Consider the following 21,605-nt stretch of genomic DNA (forward strand, 5'->3'; position numbering starts at 1 on the left):
GGCACTACCAAAGTACCAAAGCGAGCTGCTAATTCGTTTCATTAGTAAAAATCCAAACTCATTCCACGGTCAAAAAGCAAAAGAAAGTCATCTTAATTTAGACTTCGCGTGCCAATTCAGTTCAGACTATCAGCCATATATATAATGGGGCACACATCCTGTTTGTCACAAGTAATGGCTGATCTAATTGCGTCCATGGGTCGTGTGCTTTTGTTCCGTAGCATCAACACTTCGACAGCTTCGTTCCGTGTCTTCCACGCCAGATAAGCGGTTCACTCATCCACTCGTTTTCGACGCTGTCATGGTGATATCTTGCACAGTCTCTCCATCTGTCCTGTAGTGGGTCCTCCCGGCGTTGCCGCTAGATACCATACTGGCGGCTCGTCAAAGCACAGCCACTACGCAACGCTCCTGTAATCATGCCACGTACTTATCCGCTGTGTTGTTCTTTCTGAACCGAACCTCAGTTAGTTTTCTGTGGACTTCCAAACCATAGAATTTCGTTGTGCTATCCATGAGCTACAGTAACATGAATTTTTTTGAGGCGCATATTTGGTTACTACCCTGATGTTTCCACTTGCCATTTGTCTGCAAATGTAGATTGATTGATCTTAGACAACCATCCATTAAACAACCACACAATTTCACAGCCCCCAGTTTACGAACAAGAATCTCTTTTGGGGCTAAAGAATCTCCGAGAAAATGATTAAAAGGCGTGGCACAAATTCTTCTTCTCCCACTAACAATTGTCTATTACAAAAGGTTCTTGAAAGCAAATCGATCTTTCAGAAAAGAGAAGGCTGTCATCTGTTATTGGAAAAAGGTCGAGATATCCAGAGAGGGGAACCTTCTTCCAGTTCTTCTCCCTTGTTCAGGTTATCAGTGGAATCCCATCGGAGAGAATCTACAGTCCAATCGAACAAGCATTTCACCCAGCGAGACAAGTCAAACGAATTGAGAAAACGTAAATACTGTATTCTAGTTCTAGCTAGGCTATCTAAAAACGACGAAAAATATATCCATACGCTCAATCAAATGCTCGACGAAAACGCGGCGAATTACACGCCATTAATTTCTACAGTTCACAAGGTTTGTTGGTTTCCGTGGGCTGTGGATGTGGACCGCCGACGTCGTCACGGCCGCGCCGCCGCCGGCGAGGGTGAGGCGGCCCCTTTCCGGCTCGACTCGGCGTCATCCCTTCCCCTCCTGGTGGAGCCGTCCCAGCCCTTCCGCACGGACCCGTCGCCTCCCCCGCGGGCCCACGACATGGTCCTGGCCAGGAACCCCTGCCACCGCCGCCCGCCGTGGCTGCTGCCGCCACCGCCGCCGGTTCCGGTTCCTGGGTTGCCGAAGCTGCTGCCCCCGGGCCCGGCGCGCCGTCCTCCGCGCGAGCTCCCGTCGGGGCTCATGCCGGAGATGTCGATGAGGCTGGTGGCGTGGCGCAGGCGGCGCGCCGTGAGCACCTGCTCCCGCACGTGGTGCGGCAGCCGCAGCGTGAACCTCTCGTGGTCGCTCCGCGCGGCGGCCTCGGCGGACGCCGCGAAGCGCGAGTGTCCCGTGGAGTTGGACCTCGGCAGCCGCGCCGCCCGCCGCTCGCTGCGCAGCGTCTCCAGCTCCATCGCCTCCTCCTTCCTATCGTCCTCGTCGCTCTCCTCCTTCCTATCGTCCTCGTCGCTCTCCTCCCCCTCTTCCTGCTGCGCCGGCGGCACCGCTATCGCCACTGCGTGCGGCGGCGACCGGATCGGAGTCCGTGGCGTCGTCGGCTCGGGCGACGGGGGCGCAATTGCGGCCGGTAGCGGCGGCGGCGGAGGCTTCTCGAGGTTGGCGCGGCAGAGCGGGCAGGTGACCCGCGTCTCGAGCCAGGGGTCGATGCACTCGGGGTGGAAGACGTGGGAGCAGTGCGGGAGCAGGCGGAGGTCGTCGGCCTCCTCGAACGCCGTGAGGCACACGGCGCACTCCAGCTCGCCCCGCCCGATCTTGTGCTCCCTGACCTCCCGGTACGGCACGATCGGGAACGTGGCCACCACCGCCGGGTCCAGCCCGCGCTTGCCCCTCCTCGACGGGCCTCCTCCCACCGGGACGTTGTGGCCCAGCATCGCGCCGCCCTCGCCAGCCAGGCGGCACTGGTTGATGTAGGCGCAGAAGAAGAGAAGGAAGAAGAAGACGCTGATCGCCACCGTGATGACCGTCGACATGGTGCGCCCGAACGGCGTCGGCCTCGGGGGCGGCGGCGGTGGCGGCTGCTGCGCTGGCGGCTGAGGCGTAGGCTGCCCGCCGACGATGACGGCCGCGCCGGCGCCGAGGAGGCAGAGGGCGACCAGGAGGAGGTGCCCGCGCGCCCCCATCATCGGAACAGCAGAATTGCAATCGCCTGGCGAAACTACTAGCAGCTACGCGGTGCGGCGCCGGTGTACTTCAATGGGATTCGGCCTCTAATCGAGGGCGAGAGGCGGTGGTGTGGTGCGGTACTGCGGTGTGCTACGACGCTATAGCGGCGGCGCCCAAATCCCAAATTCCCACCTCCCTTTTCTTTCTAGGGTAGAAAACTTCTGACGAGTGGACACTTCCCCTTTTGCTCTTTTTTCCGCACATCAAGATTGATCTTTGTTGACTAATTTTAGGGACACACTAAATGCTGTCTCGCGATGATATGCAGGGGAGGCGAGTACTACTAACTATACCGACCGACCGTTACGCGATGCAGGGGAGGCGACTCAGGCGAGTAGTAGTGCAGTATTTGAGAATACTTCATTGTTTTCTTCACAAGAATATACTGTATTTCAGTGTTCTGGAAAGTTGTGGATGTGGTTCATTATACCCGATGACGCCATGGAAGAAACGCCAAGAAATCCTTAAACAAGTTCGTCCGATCGTGACTGGTTTTTAATGTGCAAAACAATCATGTCTATCTCGCCCACACCACACACACCACCAGCTGACGAACATGAGAAACATAAGAACAACCTGGTGAAGTGTGCATATAGGACAAAAGGATGAAGAGTAGTGTGATCAGTTGGGAGATGGTGTCGCCTACCAGTGCAGAGCAGTTGCACCTGGAGAAGCAACCATGTGCCACACACACAATTCGTGTGCGCTACAGGTGTGCATCACTTACCAACTCTAGCTTCAGAAGCAAGCACTTGGCCATGATACACCTGGAAATAATATTCCCATCTGCCTCGACAGAATTACGCGCAAATTGATCTGGAGTCCATTATTATTTTGGTTCACACCATAAAACAGTGTCAGGCTCAGGGGGACTCGCTTGCCCTGCTCGTCAGTATACAACTCTTCTGCAGCATCAGTTCTCTAAAGCTATCCGCCGTCTCCGTAAAACCGGCGCCCAGCAAAGCATCAAACAGCTTATTGCAGGCGGAGATGTCGAACTCCGGCGCTTTCGATCGCTGCCACTCGTCCACGACCTCCGCGGCATCCTTCAGCTGCCCACACATCAGGTAGGACGAGAGCACACAGACGTAGTTCCGGCTAGTCATCCTCTGCGAGGTCATCTGCATCGATTTCCATATGTCCTTGACCCTCTCCAGGTTGCCGAGACCGGCGTGCAAGATTACGAGGAAATCGTACGTTATCCACTCCCTCTGGCTGATCTTTGCCTCGGCTTCCACTAGCGAATTCCCAGAGCCAACGAGCTGAGTGGCGTCGACGTAGATACTGGCGAGGTTTCGGTACAGTGCCCATCCTTCGTTGGAGTTTGGATCTCTCGACATCTCGTCGAGAATTCCCTTGAAGACCTCAAGATCCATGGATGCGGCAGCTGCGCTGACACGGAGGTTGTATGTGAAAAGGTCTGGGGAAACATTTGCCCTCTTCAGCTCTTCAGCTACGGCTGGAACCTTGTCAAGCTCGCCTACAGAAATATACAAGGTCATCATCTCATTGTAAACCAGGACGTCAATGGAGAGGTTGGCATCCTTCATTCTCTGGAATAGCCTCTCGGCTTTGTCTGTCATCTTTGATCGAGCGTAGGAATGCAGGAGTGCGGTATACGCTTCCAGTGACTTGGCTCCAGGTTGAAGCTTCTCAAAAAAGTCTTCGGCTGCACTAGCGCCAAAAACTTTGGTAATCAAGTCAATGCGCATGCCATAGTCGTTCTCAGATAAATCAGACTCGTGATGCGTCTTCATCCACTCAGCGACCTGCAAAATTCAAAAGTTCAGAACTAATGATCTCAGCTTCTTCCTTTTTTTCTTAAAGGATAATATAGTAGCCATTATCAAACTGTTTGATTGTGTTTGTAAGCATTTCATAAGTAAGCACTATGAAGAAACAGATAGAACGGGCTTTATGAATACGTGCTTTGAGCATTTCATAGGTATCAGAATAAGCAAGAAGAGATAGAGAGAATGTGTCATATGTGCTTTAAGCATCAAACAGGTGAAAGTTCAATGCCTAGCTCTTTTCATGGCCGAAGGGTACTGTTTTCATATATAATATAACATATCAAGAGCAGCTAACTTCCCCACTTCTGTAGATAAGTAAATAAAAATGTCTAATCATTTGGTACAATACAGAATAATGGACTGCATCATTCTGCAATAAAATGGCACAGGTAGATGTTAAAAATGTTTAATTGGCGACATCTAGCTTCCTGCTACTCCTTAAGACACCGAACTGCAGGTTACAAGCTTACAGCTCCCTTGTGACTCAATACTATATGAGCATCTCTACAGCCTTTGCAATCAATTTAACATGAAGAGAAGAACAGCAAAGCACATAAATTCCATTGAGATGCTCCATAGCTTGCACTGCCACTTGTATACTAGTAAATATGTCCAAACTATGGAAGCATCACTTCCAGTGAAATTGTGAAAATGGTAGAATGAACCCAAAGCACAACTCAGGTTTAAGGGCATCTCCAACGCGGCGACCCATCCCGCGCCCACGCGTCCGGATGGGTCCAGCCGGACAAAAACCCGGCCCAGCGCGCGGACCCATCCCTAAAACGGACGGCCGTGGCGTCCGGAACGACGCAAACCCGGCCCAAATCTGGGCCGGGTTTGCGTGGCCGCGGAAGCGAAAGAGTGGTCGCTCGCGTCCGCCCCTTGTCCGCCCCTGGCCCGCGTGTCATAGGCATAAACATTTTTTCATTAAAAGTACCCATTACAATATTTGTACCTACTCTACTTCTATCCTAAATACGTACGGGGCCGGTGGCCTAGTCGCCGGCTCGCCATCGGGGCCGTGGATTTCACTCGACGCGGGCGGCCTGTACGCGTGAGGATTCCACTCCAGCTTACGAGCTGGGTGGCGCGGCGACGGCGGCGGCGGAGGCCTTCATCCTCCTCCTTTCCGTTCGCGCGCCCGAGGCGCGCTCGCGCTCCGCCTCCTGCTGCGGCACCATCCGCTTCCCGCATAGCTCCAGCTCTGCGCAGGGCCGCGCGTTCCACAGCGGTGCGCGCCTCCAGGCGGACGCGGCCGGCGGTCTGGGCTTCGTGGTTCCCCAGCCGCCGGCGCATGCGCTCTTGCCGGCCGCGCTCCGCCGACGCAGCAGCCTCCCGGGCGCGCCGCTCGGGCGACGGCATCTGGATGAGGTGACGGGCTGCTCGCACAACGAGCAGCTCGTTCTTCTGCCCGAGGAGGTCGCCTAATCGGCGGCGGCCGGCCCGGCAGGTGGCCTCGTGCTCCTTCGTCACGCGCGTGAGGTCGGCGAGACGCTCCTCGATGGCGGCGTTGATGTTCGCCGCCGCGAGGTCCTCCTCGTCGACGGCCTCCTCCGCGGCGGCCGCCCCCTCCTCCGCGGCCTCGTACCAGCCGTCCGCGGTCTCGTGCCATCCGTCTGCGGCCGCCTCCACCATCTCCGCATCCCCTTCCTTCTTCGCCGCCGCCTCCGCAGCGACACGGAGCGCCTCGTCGTCGGTGACCCACCGCGAGTCCGCGCGCTCCTCCTCCTCCGTCCGCGGGAACCTGGCCCGGGCGGCGAGGGAGAGCTCGGCCCACGTGGCTCGCGAGGGTGCGCGGCATGGCGCCGGAGAAGGTGGAGGGGAGAGAACGGTGATGCGGTCCGTGCGAGAGCCGCCGCCGCCTTTTATAGCCGGCGGTCCGGCGGGAAACTTGGGCGCGAGCGCGCGCCATGGCGTTCGCGCGTGCGGGGAACCTTGGTGCGCGCGGGATCTTTCCCGCGCGTTCCACCGCCCACCATGGCTGTCCCGTCGAGGCCTGCCATGGCGCAGCGCCGCGCAACGAAGACGAACCACGTGGCGTCTCTTTGGATCGCCGCGTTAGGCGCCGCGTGCGACCCAAACGGACACGCGGACGCGTGGCGCTGTCCGCGTGTCCGGGCGGCCACGCAAACGGCCCAAAACGTTTGGGTCGGCCGGTTGGAGATGCCCTAAGAGCCTCATCCTTCGTATGGATACAGACCAACAAGGCATTCTAGAAGGCAGTAAACAGGCTAGCTACGATTTCTGCTACATAGATCCACATCGGCAACATTCTGTTTGACTTGCTAGATCGACTAGGGTAGATCTAATGACGGGTATTGACTATCTCTGTAAATAATGTTTTGGTACTGTGAGCATTTACCTTGTCCGTTCGAGGAGGATCTCGTCGACGTTGATGGCGATGGCTGGTGGCGTGGGTGAGGTAGTGGCGGCGGTGATGGAGCATCCCGTCGGCACTGTGCTGAACCCAGATCGGTGGGTGTGTTGGTGGGGCGAGTGGCACTCCGGTCAACCTCGTAACGTGTGCCACCGCCCCCACCCCTGTATATATAGCGCCCACCAACCAGATGCGGTTGGGCGCCCCCGATCAGGGCGCAGACGAGGTCAAGGGGTCGTGCCAGGCCGTTGGGCTCTGGTGCGGTGGAGATCAATACTAACATTCTTCCCCTTGATCTCAACTTTTCTTTTCACTTTATACTTTCACTTTATTCGTTTCATTTTGGATCAGTCCATAGGGCATGTTTCATCGTCACAGCTCTATTGCCGAAACAAATTCGTTTACTTTTGGGCCTCTTATGATCCAGGATAGGTAAGACTTTCCCTTAAACCCATGCCGGCTACGTGCTCCTTGAACACGCTGGGTGGTAAGCCTTTCGTTAGCGGATCCACAAGCATATCTTTTGTCCTTATATGCTCGAGACTTATAGTTTGATCCTGGACCTTGTGTTTCACAACATAATACTTAACCTCAGTTGGTTTCGTAGCTGTACTCGACTTGTTGTTGTGACCATAAAATACCGCGGGCTCATTGTCGCACTAAATCTTTAGTGGTTTGTCAATACAATCTACCACTTTCAAGTCGAGTATGAATTTCTTTAACCATAATGCCTGCCCCGTGGCTTCATAACATGCTATAAATTCTGCATACATCCTGGATGATGCAACTATCGTCTGTTTGGAGCTTCTCCACGAAATAGCTCCCCCTGCGAGGGTGAATACATATCCTGATGTGGATTTTCTATCATCTTTATCCCCCGCAAAATCTGCATCTGGATACCCTCTTATTTCTAGGGAATCAGATCTTCTGTATGTTAGCATGTAACTCTTTGTGCCTTTCACATAACGCAATGCCTTCTTTACCATTTTCCGAGTGTTCAAAACCTGGATTTTCTTGATATCTACCGAGTACTCCGGTGATAAATGCTAAGTCGGGCGAGTGCACACTTGTGCATACTCGTAGGCTTCCAATAGCCGAAGCATATGGAACCGCTTTCATTTGATCGAGCTCGTATTGATTTTGGGGACTTTGATGTTTCCCAAAACTGTCGCCCTTGACTATAGGGGCGGGTGTGGTACTCGCACTTATGCATATTATACTTACTTAGAATCTTTTCTAAATAAGTCTTTTGCGATAGTCCTAATACTCCATTGTTCCTATCTCGGTGAATTTCTATGCCCAAAACATATGACGCTTCACCAAGATCTTTCATATCAAAATTTGAGGATAAGAACTTCTTTGTCTCTTGCAGTAGACTAACATCACTGCTGGCAAGCGTAATATCATCCACATACAAGATTAGGAAAATATATTTCCCACTTTTAAACTTTGCATAAACGCAATTGTACTCAATATTTTCTTTAAATCCAAATCTCTTAATTGTCTCATTAAACTTTAGATACCACTGTCTGGAGGCTTGCTTTAATCCATAAATGGATTTCTTTAGGCGGCATCCCATTTCTTCCTTGCCTTCCATGATAAAACCCTTGGGTTGTTTCATGTAGACATTTTCTTCTAAATCCCTGTTTAGAAATGCCATCTTTACATCGATTTGATGCAACTCTAAATCAAAATGTGCAACTAGTGCCATGATGATTCTGAAGGAATCCTTACATGAGACAGGAGAAAATGTCTCATTGTAATCTATCCTTTCTCTTTGTGTAAATCCTTTTGCCACAAGTCGTGCTTTGTACTTTTCAGGAGGTGGTTGTTGTTGCTCCCTTTCATGCTCAACAAATGGTTCATTCGGCTCCCGACGGACGGAGTTCCGAACTTTCACTCATCGTTGTCATGGGTGGAGTCACAACGAGCGCTTGCACCACAATCGCAGGGATCGTCGGTACAGGTGCACATGGTAGCGCAAAAAATGGCTCCCGAGTCATCGGATTAGGTGCATGCACCCTCTTCTCCTCAAGATCAATTTTCGGAGCTACCATGCTCCCCCTCATCATTTAGTCTTCTAAGAAGACATCATGTCTCGTTTCCACAAACTTTGTGTATTTCTCTGGACAGTAGAAATGATAACCTTTTGACTTTTCAGGATAGCCAGTAAAATGGCACCTGACTGTTTTTGGTATCTAACTTTGCGATGTTTGGATTAAATGTACTTTGGCCTCAGTAGGGCTCCCACACTTTCAGGTGGTTTAGAGAAGGCACTCTCCCTGTCCATAGCTCATGCGGCGTTTTGGGCACCGATTTGCTTGGTACTCTGTTTAGAATGTGAATAGCAGTTTTTAACGCCTCAATCCACAATCCCAATGGTAGGGTGGAATAGCTCATCATACTGCGCACCATATTCTTAAGGGTACGGTTGCGCCTTTCAGCTACCCCATTCTGATGAGGTTCGCCCGGCATCGAGTACTGGGCGACTATTCCAGTCTCCTGTAGAAACCTTGCAAAAGGTCCAGGGACTTGGCCATATGGAGTATGTCGACCGTAGTACTCCCCTCCACGATCAGACCTGACTATCTTTGTTCTTTTATCATGCTGATTTTCAACTTCAGACTTTGAATATTTTGAATTTATCCAACGCTTCGTTCTTTCTTTTATTGGATAAATATAACCATATCGGGAGTAATCATTCGTGAATGTTATGAACGAATCATAGCCATCCACACTTTTCACAGGAAATGATCCACATATCTCGGTGTGAATTATTTCTAGTGTTGCTGTGCATCGATTTGCACCCTTTTTAATTTTCTTTACAAATTTTCCTTTAATGCAATCGATGCACTATTCTATGTTTGAGAATTCTAACGGAGGAAGAATATCATTTTTAACGAGTCTTTCTATTCTCCCCCTCGAAATATGGCCTAAGCGACAGTGCCATAATTTCGATAATTCATCAGTTCTTTTTTCTTTTCTTTTGTTCTTTTTTTTTGACACGGATATTTGCTCATTCACTTTACACACAGACAATACTTTTTCACGCAAGGACAACAAATAAAGCTCATCATGGAGTAAAACAACCCCACATAAGCATTATTACACCATATGGCACACTCGCCATGTCCTTCCTGTCCATGTGTACTTTTCTATCACCAGTTGCTTCAGTAGCTGGGTCGCACATATCTTTGAAGAACCAGTGAACTGGCTCTTTATTCTTTCAAGATACTCCCCTATGGAAGCACACTCTGCAATTGAGACCACAATAGCGTTCTCAATTGTATTCTTTATAAATGGCACTTAGCCACCTTTTATTCTGCCACGCAGCATTATCATCCTTGTCATTTCTCGATCGGATCTTTTGGTCCGACTCGACTGTGGGAACCCAGTCCACCTCAGCACAAATCGACCTTCTTTCTCCATTGAGTGTAGTTGTCACCTTTGAGGGTTGGAACATCCTTGATGCAACTCATCAAGTAGTACCCTCCTTTAAACCACAATGAAATGAGATTAACAACAATTGCATGCAATAATCCAACGTTGGTCAAAATTAGAACATACAATTGTTTGTGCAATTAAATCTATATCACCGTTGGGCAGAAATAGAGATAAATGCACTTCTTTGATACAAATCATGATCATGTCATTAATAACGTTGGTCAAAAATAACAGAACCATAATTGTCACAATAATCACTTTAATCATCTCTTTAAAATTTTAACTGCCACTTTTGCACATATTATTGCAACAAAACATGATCATGCCATTAATAACGTTGGTCATAAAATGACAGGATCATAATTGTTTCAACAATCACTTTTAATCAACTTTTTATATTTTAATCATCACTTTTGTATTTTTCATAATAAAAATGCAACTTTAACTATTTGCAGCGGAAACTGTAACTTTAAACTATTAACTTTTAAACTTTTCAGAGGCGTAAACTTTCACTTTTAATTCCTGAACAAATATCACGTTGGTTCTATTTATTCAGAAAAAAAAAACTAGACAAAATTTGACCAAAAACAGCCCAAAAATTGCCTTAAAATGCCTCTGGACATTAAACTGTTAAACACTGTGCGCAGCCCAAAACCTGCCTCGCGGCCCACAGCCCGCCAGGGCAAAATCTCCTTACGCGCCGCTCGGCGCTTCACAGTGCAGCCTTCAGGGCGCGGCCCGTAGCCCGTCACTGGCCTGCTGTGCGGCCCAACGTGCTCCCCAGCCCGCCTAGCGAGCTCCAGGCAATCCTGGCCGTCGGATTAAATCGGACGGACGCGCGCCTAAGTCGGCCGTATAAAAGGGCCCGAAACGGCAGACCCCCAAAACCCTATGCTCATTTTCCCCCCCGACCCCTCTCTGTAACTCTCTGTCGCGGCGGCGGCGGAGAGACATCTCCACCCGCGCGCTCACGCCGCCCGGCGGCTCTCCGGCGACGGTGGGGCTCTCCCCCCACTCTCCTTTTCGTTCTCTTTGGTTGCTAGGAGGCGGCCGCTCGCGCTCGCGCGCAGCAGGTGGCCGGAGACGCGTCCCTCCCATTGCCCTTTCTTTCCCCTACACCCGTTCCTCTCCACCACCAAAAGCTTCAACGTTGGTTCCACGGCGGAGGAGAGGAAAGAGCGGCGCCCCCCATGGCCCTCTTGCCGGCGCGTGCGTCCACCCGAGGGTGGGCGCACCGCCGGCAAGCGGCTCATGTGGCGGCGCCCTTTGCTGGCAGCAGCAGCCGGCCGCTGTGGCGGCGCGGTGCCCCTCTACGCCGGCAGCAGCAGCCCGGTGGGTTGTTTCTTTGCCCCCCGGGAGGTGGTCTTTCGACTTTGATTCGGCTCTCGCCGTTCATCCGAGGTAGGGAGGTGAGGGATTCTTTCCCCTTTCCCCTTCTTCTCTGTTTCTAATCTAGGGTTTGATTTATCTTTCTTTGCTTTTCCTTTCCCGACACAAGATCTACATCTCTAGGTGGCTTTGGTACCAATGTTTGACTTGCTAGATCGACTAGGGTAGATCTAATGACGGGTATTGACTATCTCTGTAAATAATGTTTTGGTACTGTGAGCATTTACCTTGTCCGTTCGAGGAGGATCTCGTCGACGTTGATGGCGATGGCCGGTGGCGTGGGCGAGGTAGTGGCGGCGGTGATGGAGCATCCCGTCGGCAGACGTGCTCGAACCCGGATCGGTGGGTGTGTTGGTGGGGCGAGTGGCACTCCGGTCAACCTCGTAACGTGTGCCACCGCCCCCACCACTGTATATATAGCACAGGCGATAGGGGCCCACCAACCAGATGCGGTTGGGCGCCCCCGATCAGGGCGCGGACGAGGTCAAGGGGTCGTGCCAGGCCGTTGGGCTCTGGTGCGGTGGAGATCAATACATTCTCCCCCTTGATCTCAACTTTTCTTTTCACTTTGTACTTTCACTTTATTCGTTTCATTTTGGATCAGTCCATAGGGCATGTTTCATCGTCACAGCTCTATTGCCGATAGAATCAGACAGCCACAATACACTTCTCTGTTTTGAAACAAATTCTTTTACTTTTGGGCCTCTTAGGGCATCTCCAACGGGGCGACCCATCCCGCGCCCGTGCGTCCGGATGGGTCGAGCCGGACAAAAACCCGGCCCAGCGCGCGGACCCATCCCTAAAACGGATGCCCGCGGCGTCCGGATCGACGCAAACCCGGCCCAAATCTTGGCCGGGTTTGCGTGGCCGCGACGCGAAAGGCCGGTCGCTCGCGTCCGCCCCTTGTCCGCCTCGGCCCGCGTGTCATAGGCATAACTAATATTTTTCATCAAATAGAACTCATTACAATTTTTTTTTAGCTACTACTTCTATCCTAAATACGTACGGGGCCGGCGGCCTCGCCGGCGACTCCTCGTCGGCTCGCCGTCGGGGCCGTGGATTTCACTCGACACCCGTGAGGATTCCACTCCAGCTTACTACGGGCTGGGTGGCGCGTCGGCGGCGGCGCGGGCGTCGGCGGCGGCGCGGGCGGCGGCGCGGGCCTCGGCAGCTTGGACGGAGGCCATCATCCTCCTCCTTCCGTCCGCGCACCTCGGGCGCGCTCGCGCTCCGCCTCTCGCGGCGGAATCATCCGCTCCCGCATAGCTCCACCTCTCGCAGAGCGGCGCGTTCCACGGCGGTGCGCGCCTCCGAGGCGGACGCGGGCGGGTGCTCGGCCCTCGTGGATCTCTCGCCGCCGGCGCATGCGCTCTTGCTCGGCCACGCTCCGCCGACGCAGCGATCCTCCCGGGCGCGCCGCTCGGGCGACGGCATCCGGATGAGGTGACGGGCTGCTCGCATAGCGAGCGGCCTCGTTCTTCCGGCCGAGGAGGTCGCCTGGCGGCGGCGGCCGGCCCGCCGCATGCCCTCGTGCTCCTTCGTCACGCGCGTGAGGTCGGCGAGACGCTCCTCGATGGCGGCGTTGATGTTCGCCGGCGCGAGGTCCTCCGCGGCGACCGGGCTCCTCCGCGGCGGCCGCCCCTCCTCCGCGGCCTCGTACCGCCCGTCCGCGGTCTCGTGCCGGCCCTCCGCGTCACCGGCCTTCTTTGCCGCCGCCTCGGCGGCGACGCGGAGCGCCTCGTCGTCGGCGACCCACCGCGAGTCCGCGCGCTCCTCCTCGTCCGTCCGCGGGAACCTGGCCCGGGCGGCGAGGGAGAGCTTGGCCCATGTGGTCTGAAGGGTGCGCGGCATGGCGCCGGAGAGGGTGGAGGGGGAGAGAACGGTGATGCGGTCTGGGCGAGACCGCCGCCGTCTTTTATAGCCGGCGGTCAGGCGGGAAACTTGGGCGCGAGCGCGCGCCAATGGCGTTTTCGCGCGCGCGGGAACCTTGGTGCGCGCGGGATCTTTCCCGCGCGTTCCACCGCCCACCATGGCTGTCCCGTCGAGGCCTGCCATGGCGCAGCACCGCGCAACGAAGACGAACCACGTGGCGTCTCTTTGGGTCGCCGCGTTGGGCGCCGCGTCCGTTTGGGTCGCCCGGTTGGAGATGCCCTTATGATCCAGGATAGGTAAGACTTTCCCTTAAACCCATGCCGGTAACGTGCTCCTTGAACACGCTGGGTGGTAAGCCTTTCGTTGAATACAGACCAACAAGGCATTCTAGAAGGCAGTAAACACGCTAGCTACGATTTCTGCTACATAGATCCACATCGGCAACATTCATGACCATTTCCAAATCGTTCTACGAACTATACTATAACTGGGCAGAGCCAAAGCAATCAGAAGAGAGAAGGGATCTGGGAGAGAGCGAACCTCGAGCGCGTGCTTGAAGCGGCGGGCGCGGCTGAGATCGCGGGCGATGCGGCGGAGCTCCGGCGCGGGGGCGGCGCGGCCCTCGCCGGCCCACTTCTCGAGCGCCTCCGTCGCGCTGCGCTTCGCCAGCCGCAGCCGGAAGACGCGGCTCCTCAGGTCGTCCCCCTCGCCTCCGACTATGACGGCTTCGTCAACGTCAGCCGCGATGCCCTGGGTAGCGGCGGCGGGCAACGGCGTCTCCGCTGTAGAGGCGGCGGACGAGGAGGAGGACAGTGGGCTAGGGCTTGCGCCGACGTAGCGCGGGAGAGCGAGGGACCGCGAGGCGCGGGCGGCTCGGAGGAGCATCGCCGCCATCTCGTCTGGTCTGCTGCGGCGTAAGACAGTACACAACAGTAGCAGTTTACGGCACAGAAAATGAGTTTTCCTTCCAACGATATATCCTTATTGCACCACAGATATAAAACAGTATACTCTCCATTCGTTCATAAATACATAAACTTAGTCGATGTCCGGCCAGCGGCCAGTAATACATTCTCTTGGTCTTGGTCTAGCATTTTGAAAAAATTGAAACAAACACGGGCAGACGTCAAGGTTCTTCAGAGTTCAGAGTTTTTTAAAAAATTTCAAAAAAGAAAGTGATAAAAATAATTAAAGGCAGATTTTAGGGACAGTACTTTTTTATATCATCGTACTAAGATCCAAAGGACCAGCGCACTAGACACGTAACCATCGCCAATACATAGAACACAAAAACTAACCATATCTCAGAAGATTCGATGGGCACATGACTCCACGTGCCCTTCACCAATGCTAGACGCACCACCCAAAGAAGAAAAATGCGGGGAGAAACTAATTTTAACTTCAGCATGTAGCCACCTTCTCATTATCCTGAAAAATACACTTTAAACTTTTTAAAAAAAATGAAAACTTCGGCGAGAAAACGTGGTCCGCCACACCTTTAAGGCCCCAAGGCCACCGAAGCCCTAGATAGGTTTTTTGGCCGCCGCCTCCCATCTCTCCTGGCTTAATGGCAAAAGCCTTCTTCCCTGGATATGATTGTTGGTGAGTGATACGCGTACAACACGTGTCCGTTGGGAACCCCAAGAAGAAGGTGTGATGCGTACAACGGCAAGTTTCCCTCAGTAAGAAACCAAGGTTTATCAAACCAGTAGGAGCCAAGAAGCACGTCGAAGGTTGATGGCGGCGGAGTGTAGTGCGGCGCAACACCAGGGATTCCGGCGCCAACGTGGAACCTGCACAACACAACCAAAATACTTTGCCCCAACGTGACAGTGAGGTTGTCAATCTCACCGGCTTGCTGTAACAAAGGATTAGATGTATAGTCTGGATGATGGTGTTTGCAAAGAACAGTAAGAACAAGTATTGCAGTAGATTCTATTCGATGTAAAGAATGGACCGGGGTCCACAGTTCACTAGTGGTGTCTCTCCAATAAGAAATAGCATGTTGGGTGAACAAATTACAGTTGGGCAATTGACAAATAGAGATGGCATGACAATGCACATACATATTATGATGAGTAGTGTGAAATTCAATTGGGCATTACGACAAAGTACATAGACCGCTATCAAGCATGCATCTATGCCTAAAAAGTCCACCTTCAGGTTAGCGTCTGCACCCCTACCAGTATTAAGTTGCAAACAACAGACAATTGCATTAAGTATGGTGCGTAATGTAATCAACACAAATATCCTTAGATATAGCATTGATGTTTTATCCCTAGTGGCAACAGCACATCCACAACCTTTGAACTTTCTGTCACTGTCCCAGATTTAATGGAGGCATGAACCCACTATCGAGCGTAAATACTCCCTCTTGAAGTTACAAGTAACGACTTGGCCAGAGCCTCTACTAATAACGGAGAGCATGCAAGATCATAAACAACACATAGATGATAGATTGATAATCAACATAACATAGTATTCCATATTCATCGGATCTCAACAAACGCAACATGTAGCATTACAAATAGATGATCTTGATCATGATAGGCAGCTCACAAGATCCAACAATGATAGCACAATGAGGAGAAGACAACCATCTAGCTACTGCTATGGACCCATAGCCCAGGGGTGAACTACTCACACATCACTCCGGAGGCGACCATGACGGTGAAGAGTCCTCCGGGAGATGATTCCCCTCTCCGGCAGGGTGCCAGAGGCGATCTCCTGAATCCCTCGAGATGGGATTGGCGGCGGTGGCTGATACGCGTACATCACGCGTCCGTTGGAAACCCCAAGAGGAAGGTGTGATGCGTACAGCGGCAAGTTTTCCCTCAGTAAGAAACCAAGGTTTATCGAACCAGTAGGAGCCAAGAAGCACGTTGAAGGTTGATGGCGGCGGAGTGTAGTGCGGCGCAACACCGGGGATTCCGGCGCCAACGTGGAACCTGCACAACACAACCAAATTACTTTGCCCCAACGTGACGGTGAGGTTGTCAATCTCACCGGCTTGCTCGTAACAAAGGATTAGATGTATAGTGTGGATGATGATTGTTTGCGAGAGAACGAGTAGAACGAGTATTGCGATAGATTGTATTCGATGTAAAAGAATGGACCGGGGTCCACAGTTCACTAGAGGTGTCCTCCGATAAGAATAAGCATGTTGGGTGAACAAATTACAGTTGGGCAATTGACAAATAAAGAGGGCATGACCATGCACATACATGTTATGATGAGTATTGTGAGATTTAATTGGGCATTACGACAAAGTACATAGACCGCTATCCAGCATGCATCTATGCCTAAAAAGTCCACCTTCAGATTATCATCCGAACCCCCTCCAGTATTAAGTTGCAAACAACAGACAATTGCATTAAGTATGGTGCGTAATGTAATCAATAAATATATCCTTAGACATAGCATTGATGTTTTATCCCTAGTGGCAACAGCACATCCACAACCTTAGAGGTTCTTTGTCACTCCCAGATTTAATGGAGGCATGAACCCACTATCGAGCATAAATACTCCCTCTTGGAGTTACAAGCAAAAACTTGGCAGAGCCTCTACTAGCAACGGAAAGCATGCAAGATCATAAACAACACATAGATGATAGATTGATAATCAACATAACATAGCATTCATTATTCATCGGATCCCAACAAACGCAACATGTAGCATTACAGATAGATGATCTTGATCATGTTAGGCAGCTCACAAGATCGAACAATGATAGCACAATTAGGAGAAGACGACCATCTAGCTACTGCTATGGACCCATAGTCCAGGGGAGAACTACTCACACATCACTCCGGAGGCGACCATGGCGGTGAAGAGTCCTCCGGAAGATGATTCCCCTCTCACGGCGGGGTGCCGGAGGCGATCTCCGAATCCCCCGAGATGGGATTGGCGGCGGCGGCGTCTGCGGAAGGTTTTCCGTATCGTGGCTCTCGGTACTGGAGTTATTCTCGATGAAGGCTTAAGTAGGCGGAAGGGTAGGTCAGGGGGCGCCACGAGGGGCCCACACCACAGGCCGGCGCGGCCAGGGGCTGGGCCGCGCCGCCCTGGTGTGGCGTCGCCTCGTCGCCCCACTTCGTATCTCCCCCGGTGTTCTGGAAGCTTCGTGGAAAAATAAGATCCCGGGCGTTGATTTCGTCCAATTCCGAGAATATTTCCTTACTAGGATTTCTGAAACCAAAAACGAGCAGTGACAAACTGGCTCTTCGGCATCTCGTTAATAGGTTAGTGCCGGAAAATGCATAAATATGACATAAAGTATGTATAAAACATGTGTGTATCATCAATAAAGTAGCATGGAACATAAGAAATTATCGATACGTTGGAGACGTATCAGCATCCCCAAGCTTAGTTCCTGCTCGTCCCGAGTAGGTAAACGATAACAAAGATAATTTCCGAAGTGACATGCCATCATAATCTTGATCAATACTATTGTAAGCACATGTAATGAATGCAGCGATTCGAAGCAATGGTAAATACAATGAGTAAACAATTGAATCATATAGCAAAGACTTTTCATGAATAGTACTTTCAAGATAAGCATCAATAAGTCTTGCATAAGAGTTAACTCATAAAGCAATAAATTCATAGTAGAGGCATTGAAGCAACACAAAGGAAGATTAAGTTTCAGCGGTTGCTTTCAACTTGTAACAAGTATATCTCATGGATATTGTCAATGCAAAGTAATATAACAAGTGCAATATGCAAGTATGTAGGAATCAATGCACAGTTCACACAAGTGTTTGCTTCTTGAGATGGGAGAGAAATAGGTGAACTAACTCAACATAAAAGTAGAAGAAAGGCCCTTCGCAGAGGGAAGCATCGATTGCTATATTTGTGCTAGAGCTTTGATTTTGAAAACAAGAAACAATTTTGTCAACGGTAGTAATAAAGCATATGTGTTATGTAAATTATATCCTACAAGTTGCAAGCCTCATGCATAGTATACCAATAGTGCCCGCACCTTGTCCTAATTAGCTCGGATTACCTGGATTATCAGCGCAATACATATGTTTTAACCAAGTATCACAAAGGGGTACCTCTATGCCGCTTTGTACAAAGGTCTAAGGAGAAAGCTTGCATTGGATTTCTCGCTTTTGATTATTCTCAACTTAGACATCCATACCGGGACAACATAGACAACAGATAATGGACTCCTCTTTAATGCATAAGCATTTAGCAACAATTAATATTCTCATAAGAGATTGAGGATAGTTGTCCAAAATTGAAACTTCCACCATGGATCATGGCTTTAGTTAGCGGCCCAATGTTCTTCTCTAACAATATGCATGCTCAAACCATTCAACTCATGGTAAATCGCCCTTACTTCAGACAAGACGAACATGCATAGAAACTCACATGATATTCAACAAAGAGTAGTTGATGGTGTCCCCAGGAACATGGTTATCGCTCAACAAGCAACTTTATAAGAGATAAAATGCATAAGTACATATTCAATACCACAATAGTTTTTAGGCTATTTGTCCCATGAGCTATATATTGCAAAGATGAAGGATAGAAATTTAAAGGTAGCACTCAAGCAATTTACTTTGGAATGGCGGCGAAATACCATGAAGTAGGTAGGTATGGTGGACACAAATGGCATAGTGTTTGGCTCAAGGATTTTGGATGCATGAGAAGTATTCCCTCTCAATACAAGGCTTAGGCTAGCAAGGTTATTTGAAACACACACAATTATGAACCGGTACAGCAAAACTCACATAAAAGACATATTATAAGCATTATAAGACTCTACACCGTCTTCCTTGTTGTTCGACCCATACTAGAAAATATCTAGACCTTAGAGAGACCAATCATGCAAACCAAATTTTAGCAAGCTCTATGTATTTCTTCATTAATAGGTGCAAAGTATATGATGCAAGAGCTTAAACATGAGCACAACAATTGCCAAGTATCACATTATTCAAGTCATTTTACCAATTACCACATGTAGCATTTCCCGTTTCCAACCATATAACAATTTAACGAAGCAGTTTCAACCTTCGCCATGAACATTATGAGTAAAGCCTAAGGACATATTTGTCCATATGCAACAGCGGAGCATGTCTCTCTCCCACACAATGAATGCTAGGATCCAACTTTATTCAAACAAAACAAAAACAAAAACATACAGACGCTCCAAGCAAAGTACATAAGATGTGATGGAATAAAAATATAGTTTCACTAGAGGAACTCGATAATGTTGTCGATGAAGAAGGGGATGCCTTGGGCATCCCCAAGCTTAGACGCTTGAGTCTTCTTGAAATATGCAGGGGTGAACCACCGGGGCATCCCCAAGCTTAGAGCTTTCACTCTCCTTGATCATATTGTATCATCTCCCTCTCTTGATCCTTGAAAAGTTCCTCCACACCAAACTCAAAACAACTCATTAGAGGGTTAGTGCATAATCAAAATTCACATGTTTAGAGGTGACATAATCATTCTTAACACTTCTGGACATTGCACAGAGCTACTTAAAGTTAATGGAATAGAAAAATCCATCAAGCATAGCAAAACAGGCAATGCGAAATAAAAGGCAGAATCTGTCAAAACAGAACAGTCCGTAAAGATGAATTTCTAAGAGGCACCAGACTTGCTCAAATAAAAATGCTCAAATTGAATGAAAGTTGCGTACATATCTGAGGATCACTCACGTAAATTGGCAGATTTTTCTGAGTTACCTACAGAGAATTCAGCCCAGATTCGTGACAGCAAGAAATCTGTTTCTGCGCAATAATCCAAATCTAGTATGAACCTTACTATCAAAGACTTTACTTGGCATAACAATGCAACAAAACTAAGATAAGGATAGGTTGCTACAGTAGTAACAACTTCCAAGACTCAAATATAAAACAAAAGTGCAGTAGTAAAATCATGGGTTATCTCCCATAAGCGCTTTTCTTTAACGCCTTTCAGCTAGGCGCAGAAAGTGTGTATCAAGTATTATCAAGAGATGAAGCATTGACATTCTTACCAGAGGCTCTACGCTTACCCTTCTTACTCTTTGGTTTAGGGAATATATGATGGCATCCAGGTATGGAGGAACTTAGAGTGCCTTTTTCCACATCTATGGTTACTCCGAAGAGCTTTAGCAGGGATCTTCCAAGTGTGATTTGTCCTGTACCTACACATTCAATAACGAGATAATCAGTGGATACCATTTTTCCAAGAAGGTTTGTGAATACTCCTTCAGCTATTCCCTTGGGAATTATAACGAGTTATCGGTGAGAGTTATTCCTTCTCCTCCTTCAGTAAGTCCCCAGAGTGTCAAAGATTTATAAATACTTTCAGGCATAAGGCAAAATTCAGTCATAATATCACAACGAGCATCAAAATTTTTACCATCAATAGTAACTTTAATAGTGGGGTCCCACATTGATGGTTCAGAGTTTATAGGAACATAATCAAAATGCTCACGAATCCGACCATACCCTTCTTTTAAGCAAGATACACTTATCTCAAGAGTGTTCAATCTATTATAAATACTAACAAGGGATGGATCAAAATTATTAGTGGAGCTAGATGATGTAGCCAATTTTTTTATGGTATTAAAAGCTTGATCCCCATCACAGTGGAGGAAATCTCCTCCCACTACAACATCTAAGGCATATCTATAGCTAAGAATAAGCCCAAAATAAAAAATTACTAAGAAGCAAACTTAGTGTCATTTTAGGTTCAGTTTTATTATAAGAATCAAAAATTCTAGACCAAACTTCTTTAAAACCCTCTTCACCCCTTTGTTTAAAAGTGAGGATCGATTCCTCGGGTCATAGAGTAACAACTACAGGACTAGTCATAGTAACAAAAATAAGGTAAATGCAAGTAACTAATTTTTTTGTGTTTTTAATATGGAGAACGCAAACAAGATAGTAAATAAAGTAAAGCTAGCAACTAATTTTTTTGTGTTTTGTTTTAATGCAGCAAACAAAGAAGTAAATAAAAGTAAAGCAAGACAAAAACAAAGTAAAGAGATTTGAGGTGGAGACTCCCCTTGCAGCGTGTCTTGATCTCCCCGGCAACGGCGCCAGAAAAAGAGCTTGATACGCGTACAGCACGCGTCCGTTGGGAACCCCAAGAGGAAGGTGTGATGCGTACAGCGGCAAGTTTTCCCTCGGTAAGAAACCAAGGTTTATCGAACCAGTAGGAGCCAAGAAGCACGTTGAAGGTTGATGGCGGCGGAGTGTAGTGCGGCGCAACACCGAGGATTCCGGCGCCAACGTGGAACCTGCACAACACAACCAAATTACTTTGCCCCAACGTGACGGTGAGGTTGTCAATCTCACCGGCTTGCTTGTAACAAAGGATTAGATGTATAGTGGGATGATGAT

The 21,605-nt window shown here is 49.7% G+C and overlaps 2 protein-coding genes across 2 annotated transcripts; both read right to left on the minus strand.

Moving 5' to 3' along the window:
- Positions 1 to 1,133: 1,133 nt before the first annotated feature.
- Positions 1,134 to 2,345, minus strand: LOC124672447 (E3 ubiquitin-protein ligase ATL6-like). The gene is made up of 2 exons (XM_047208670.1): positions 2,286 to 2,345; positions 1,134 to 2,255 (listed from the first exon to the last, which is right to left on the minus strand). Exons 1-2 carry the CDS (start codon positions 2,343 to 2,345, stop codon positions 1,134 to 1,136), a joined length of 1,182 nt encoding a protein of 393 aa, XP_047064626.1.
- An 843-nt stretch (positions 2,346 to 3,188) lies between these two features.
- On the minus strand, positions 3,189 to 14,157 carry LOC124675493 (pentatricopeptide repeat-containing protein At5g09450, mitochondrial-like). Its single transcript, XM_047211570.1, has 2 exons — positions 13,804 to 14,157; positions 3,189 to 4,157 (listed from the first exon to the last, which is right to left on the minus strand). The coding sequence occupies exons 1-2, from the start codon at positions 14,155 to 14,157 to the stop codon at positions 3,252 to 3,254; spliced, it is 1,260 nt and encodes a 419-aa protein (XP_047067526.1). The 3' UTR covers positions 3,189 to 3,251.
- Positions 14,158 to 21,605: the final 7,448 nt, after the last annotated feature.

The sequence above is a fragment of the Lolium rigidum genome, chromosome 7 (assembly GCF_022539505.1).
Source record: "Lolium rigidum isolate FL_2022 chromosome 7, APGP_CSIRO_Lrig_0.1, whole genome shotgun sequence".
NCBI lineage: Eukaryota > Viridiplantae > Streptophyta > Magnoliopsida > Poales > Poaceae > Lolium > Lolium rigidum.

What these genes read in the sequence shown, in the direction of transcription:
- LOC124672447 (XM_047208670.1), bottom strand. Translation starts at nt 2,345, where the DNA reads ATGGGGGCGCGCGGGCACCTCCTCCTGGTCGCCCTCTGCCTCCTCGGC. An exon ending in TCCTCGGCGCCGGCGCGGCC is followed by an intron (nt 2,256 to 2,285) that starts GTCATCGTCGGC and finishes CCTACGCCTCAG; the next exon opens with CCGCCAGCGCAGCAGCCGCC.
- LOC124675493 (XM_047211570.1), bottom strand. Translation starts at nt 14,157, where the DNA reads ATGGCGGCGATGCTCCTCCGAGCCGCCCGCGCCTCGCGGTCCCTCGCT. An exon ending in GCTTCAAGCACGCGCTCGAG is followed by an intron (nt 4,158 to 13,803) that starts GTTCGCTCTCTC and finishes TGAATTTTGCAG; the next exon opens with GTCGCTGAGTGGATGAAGAC.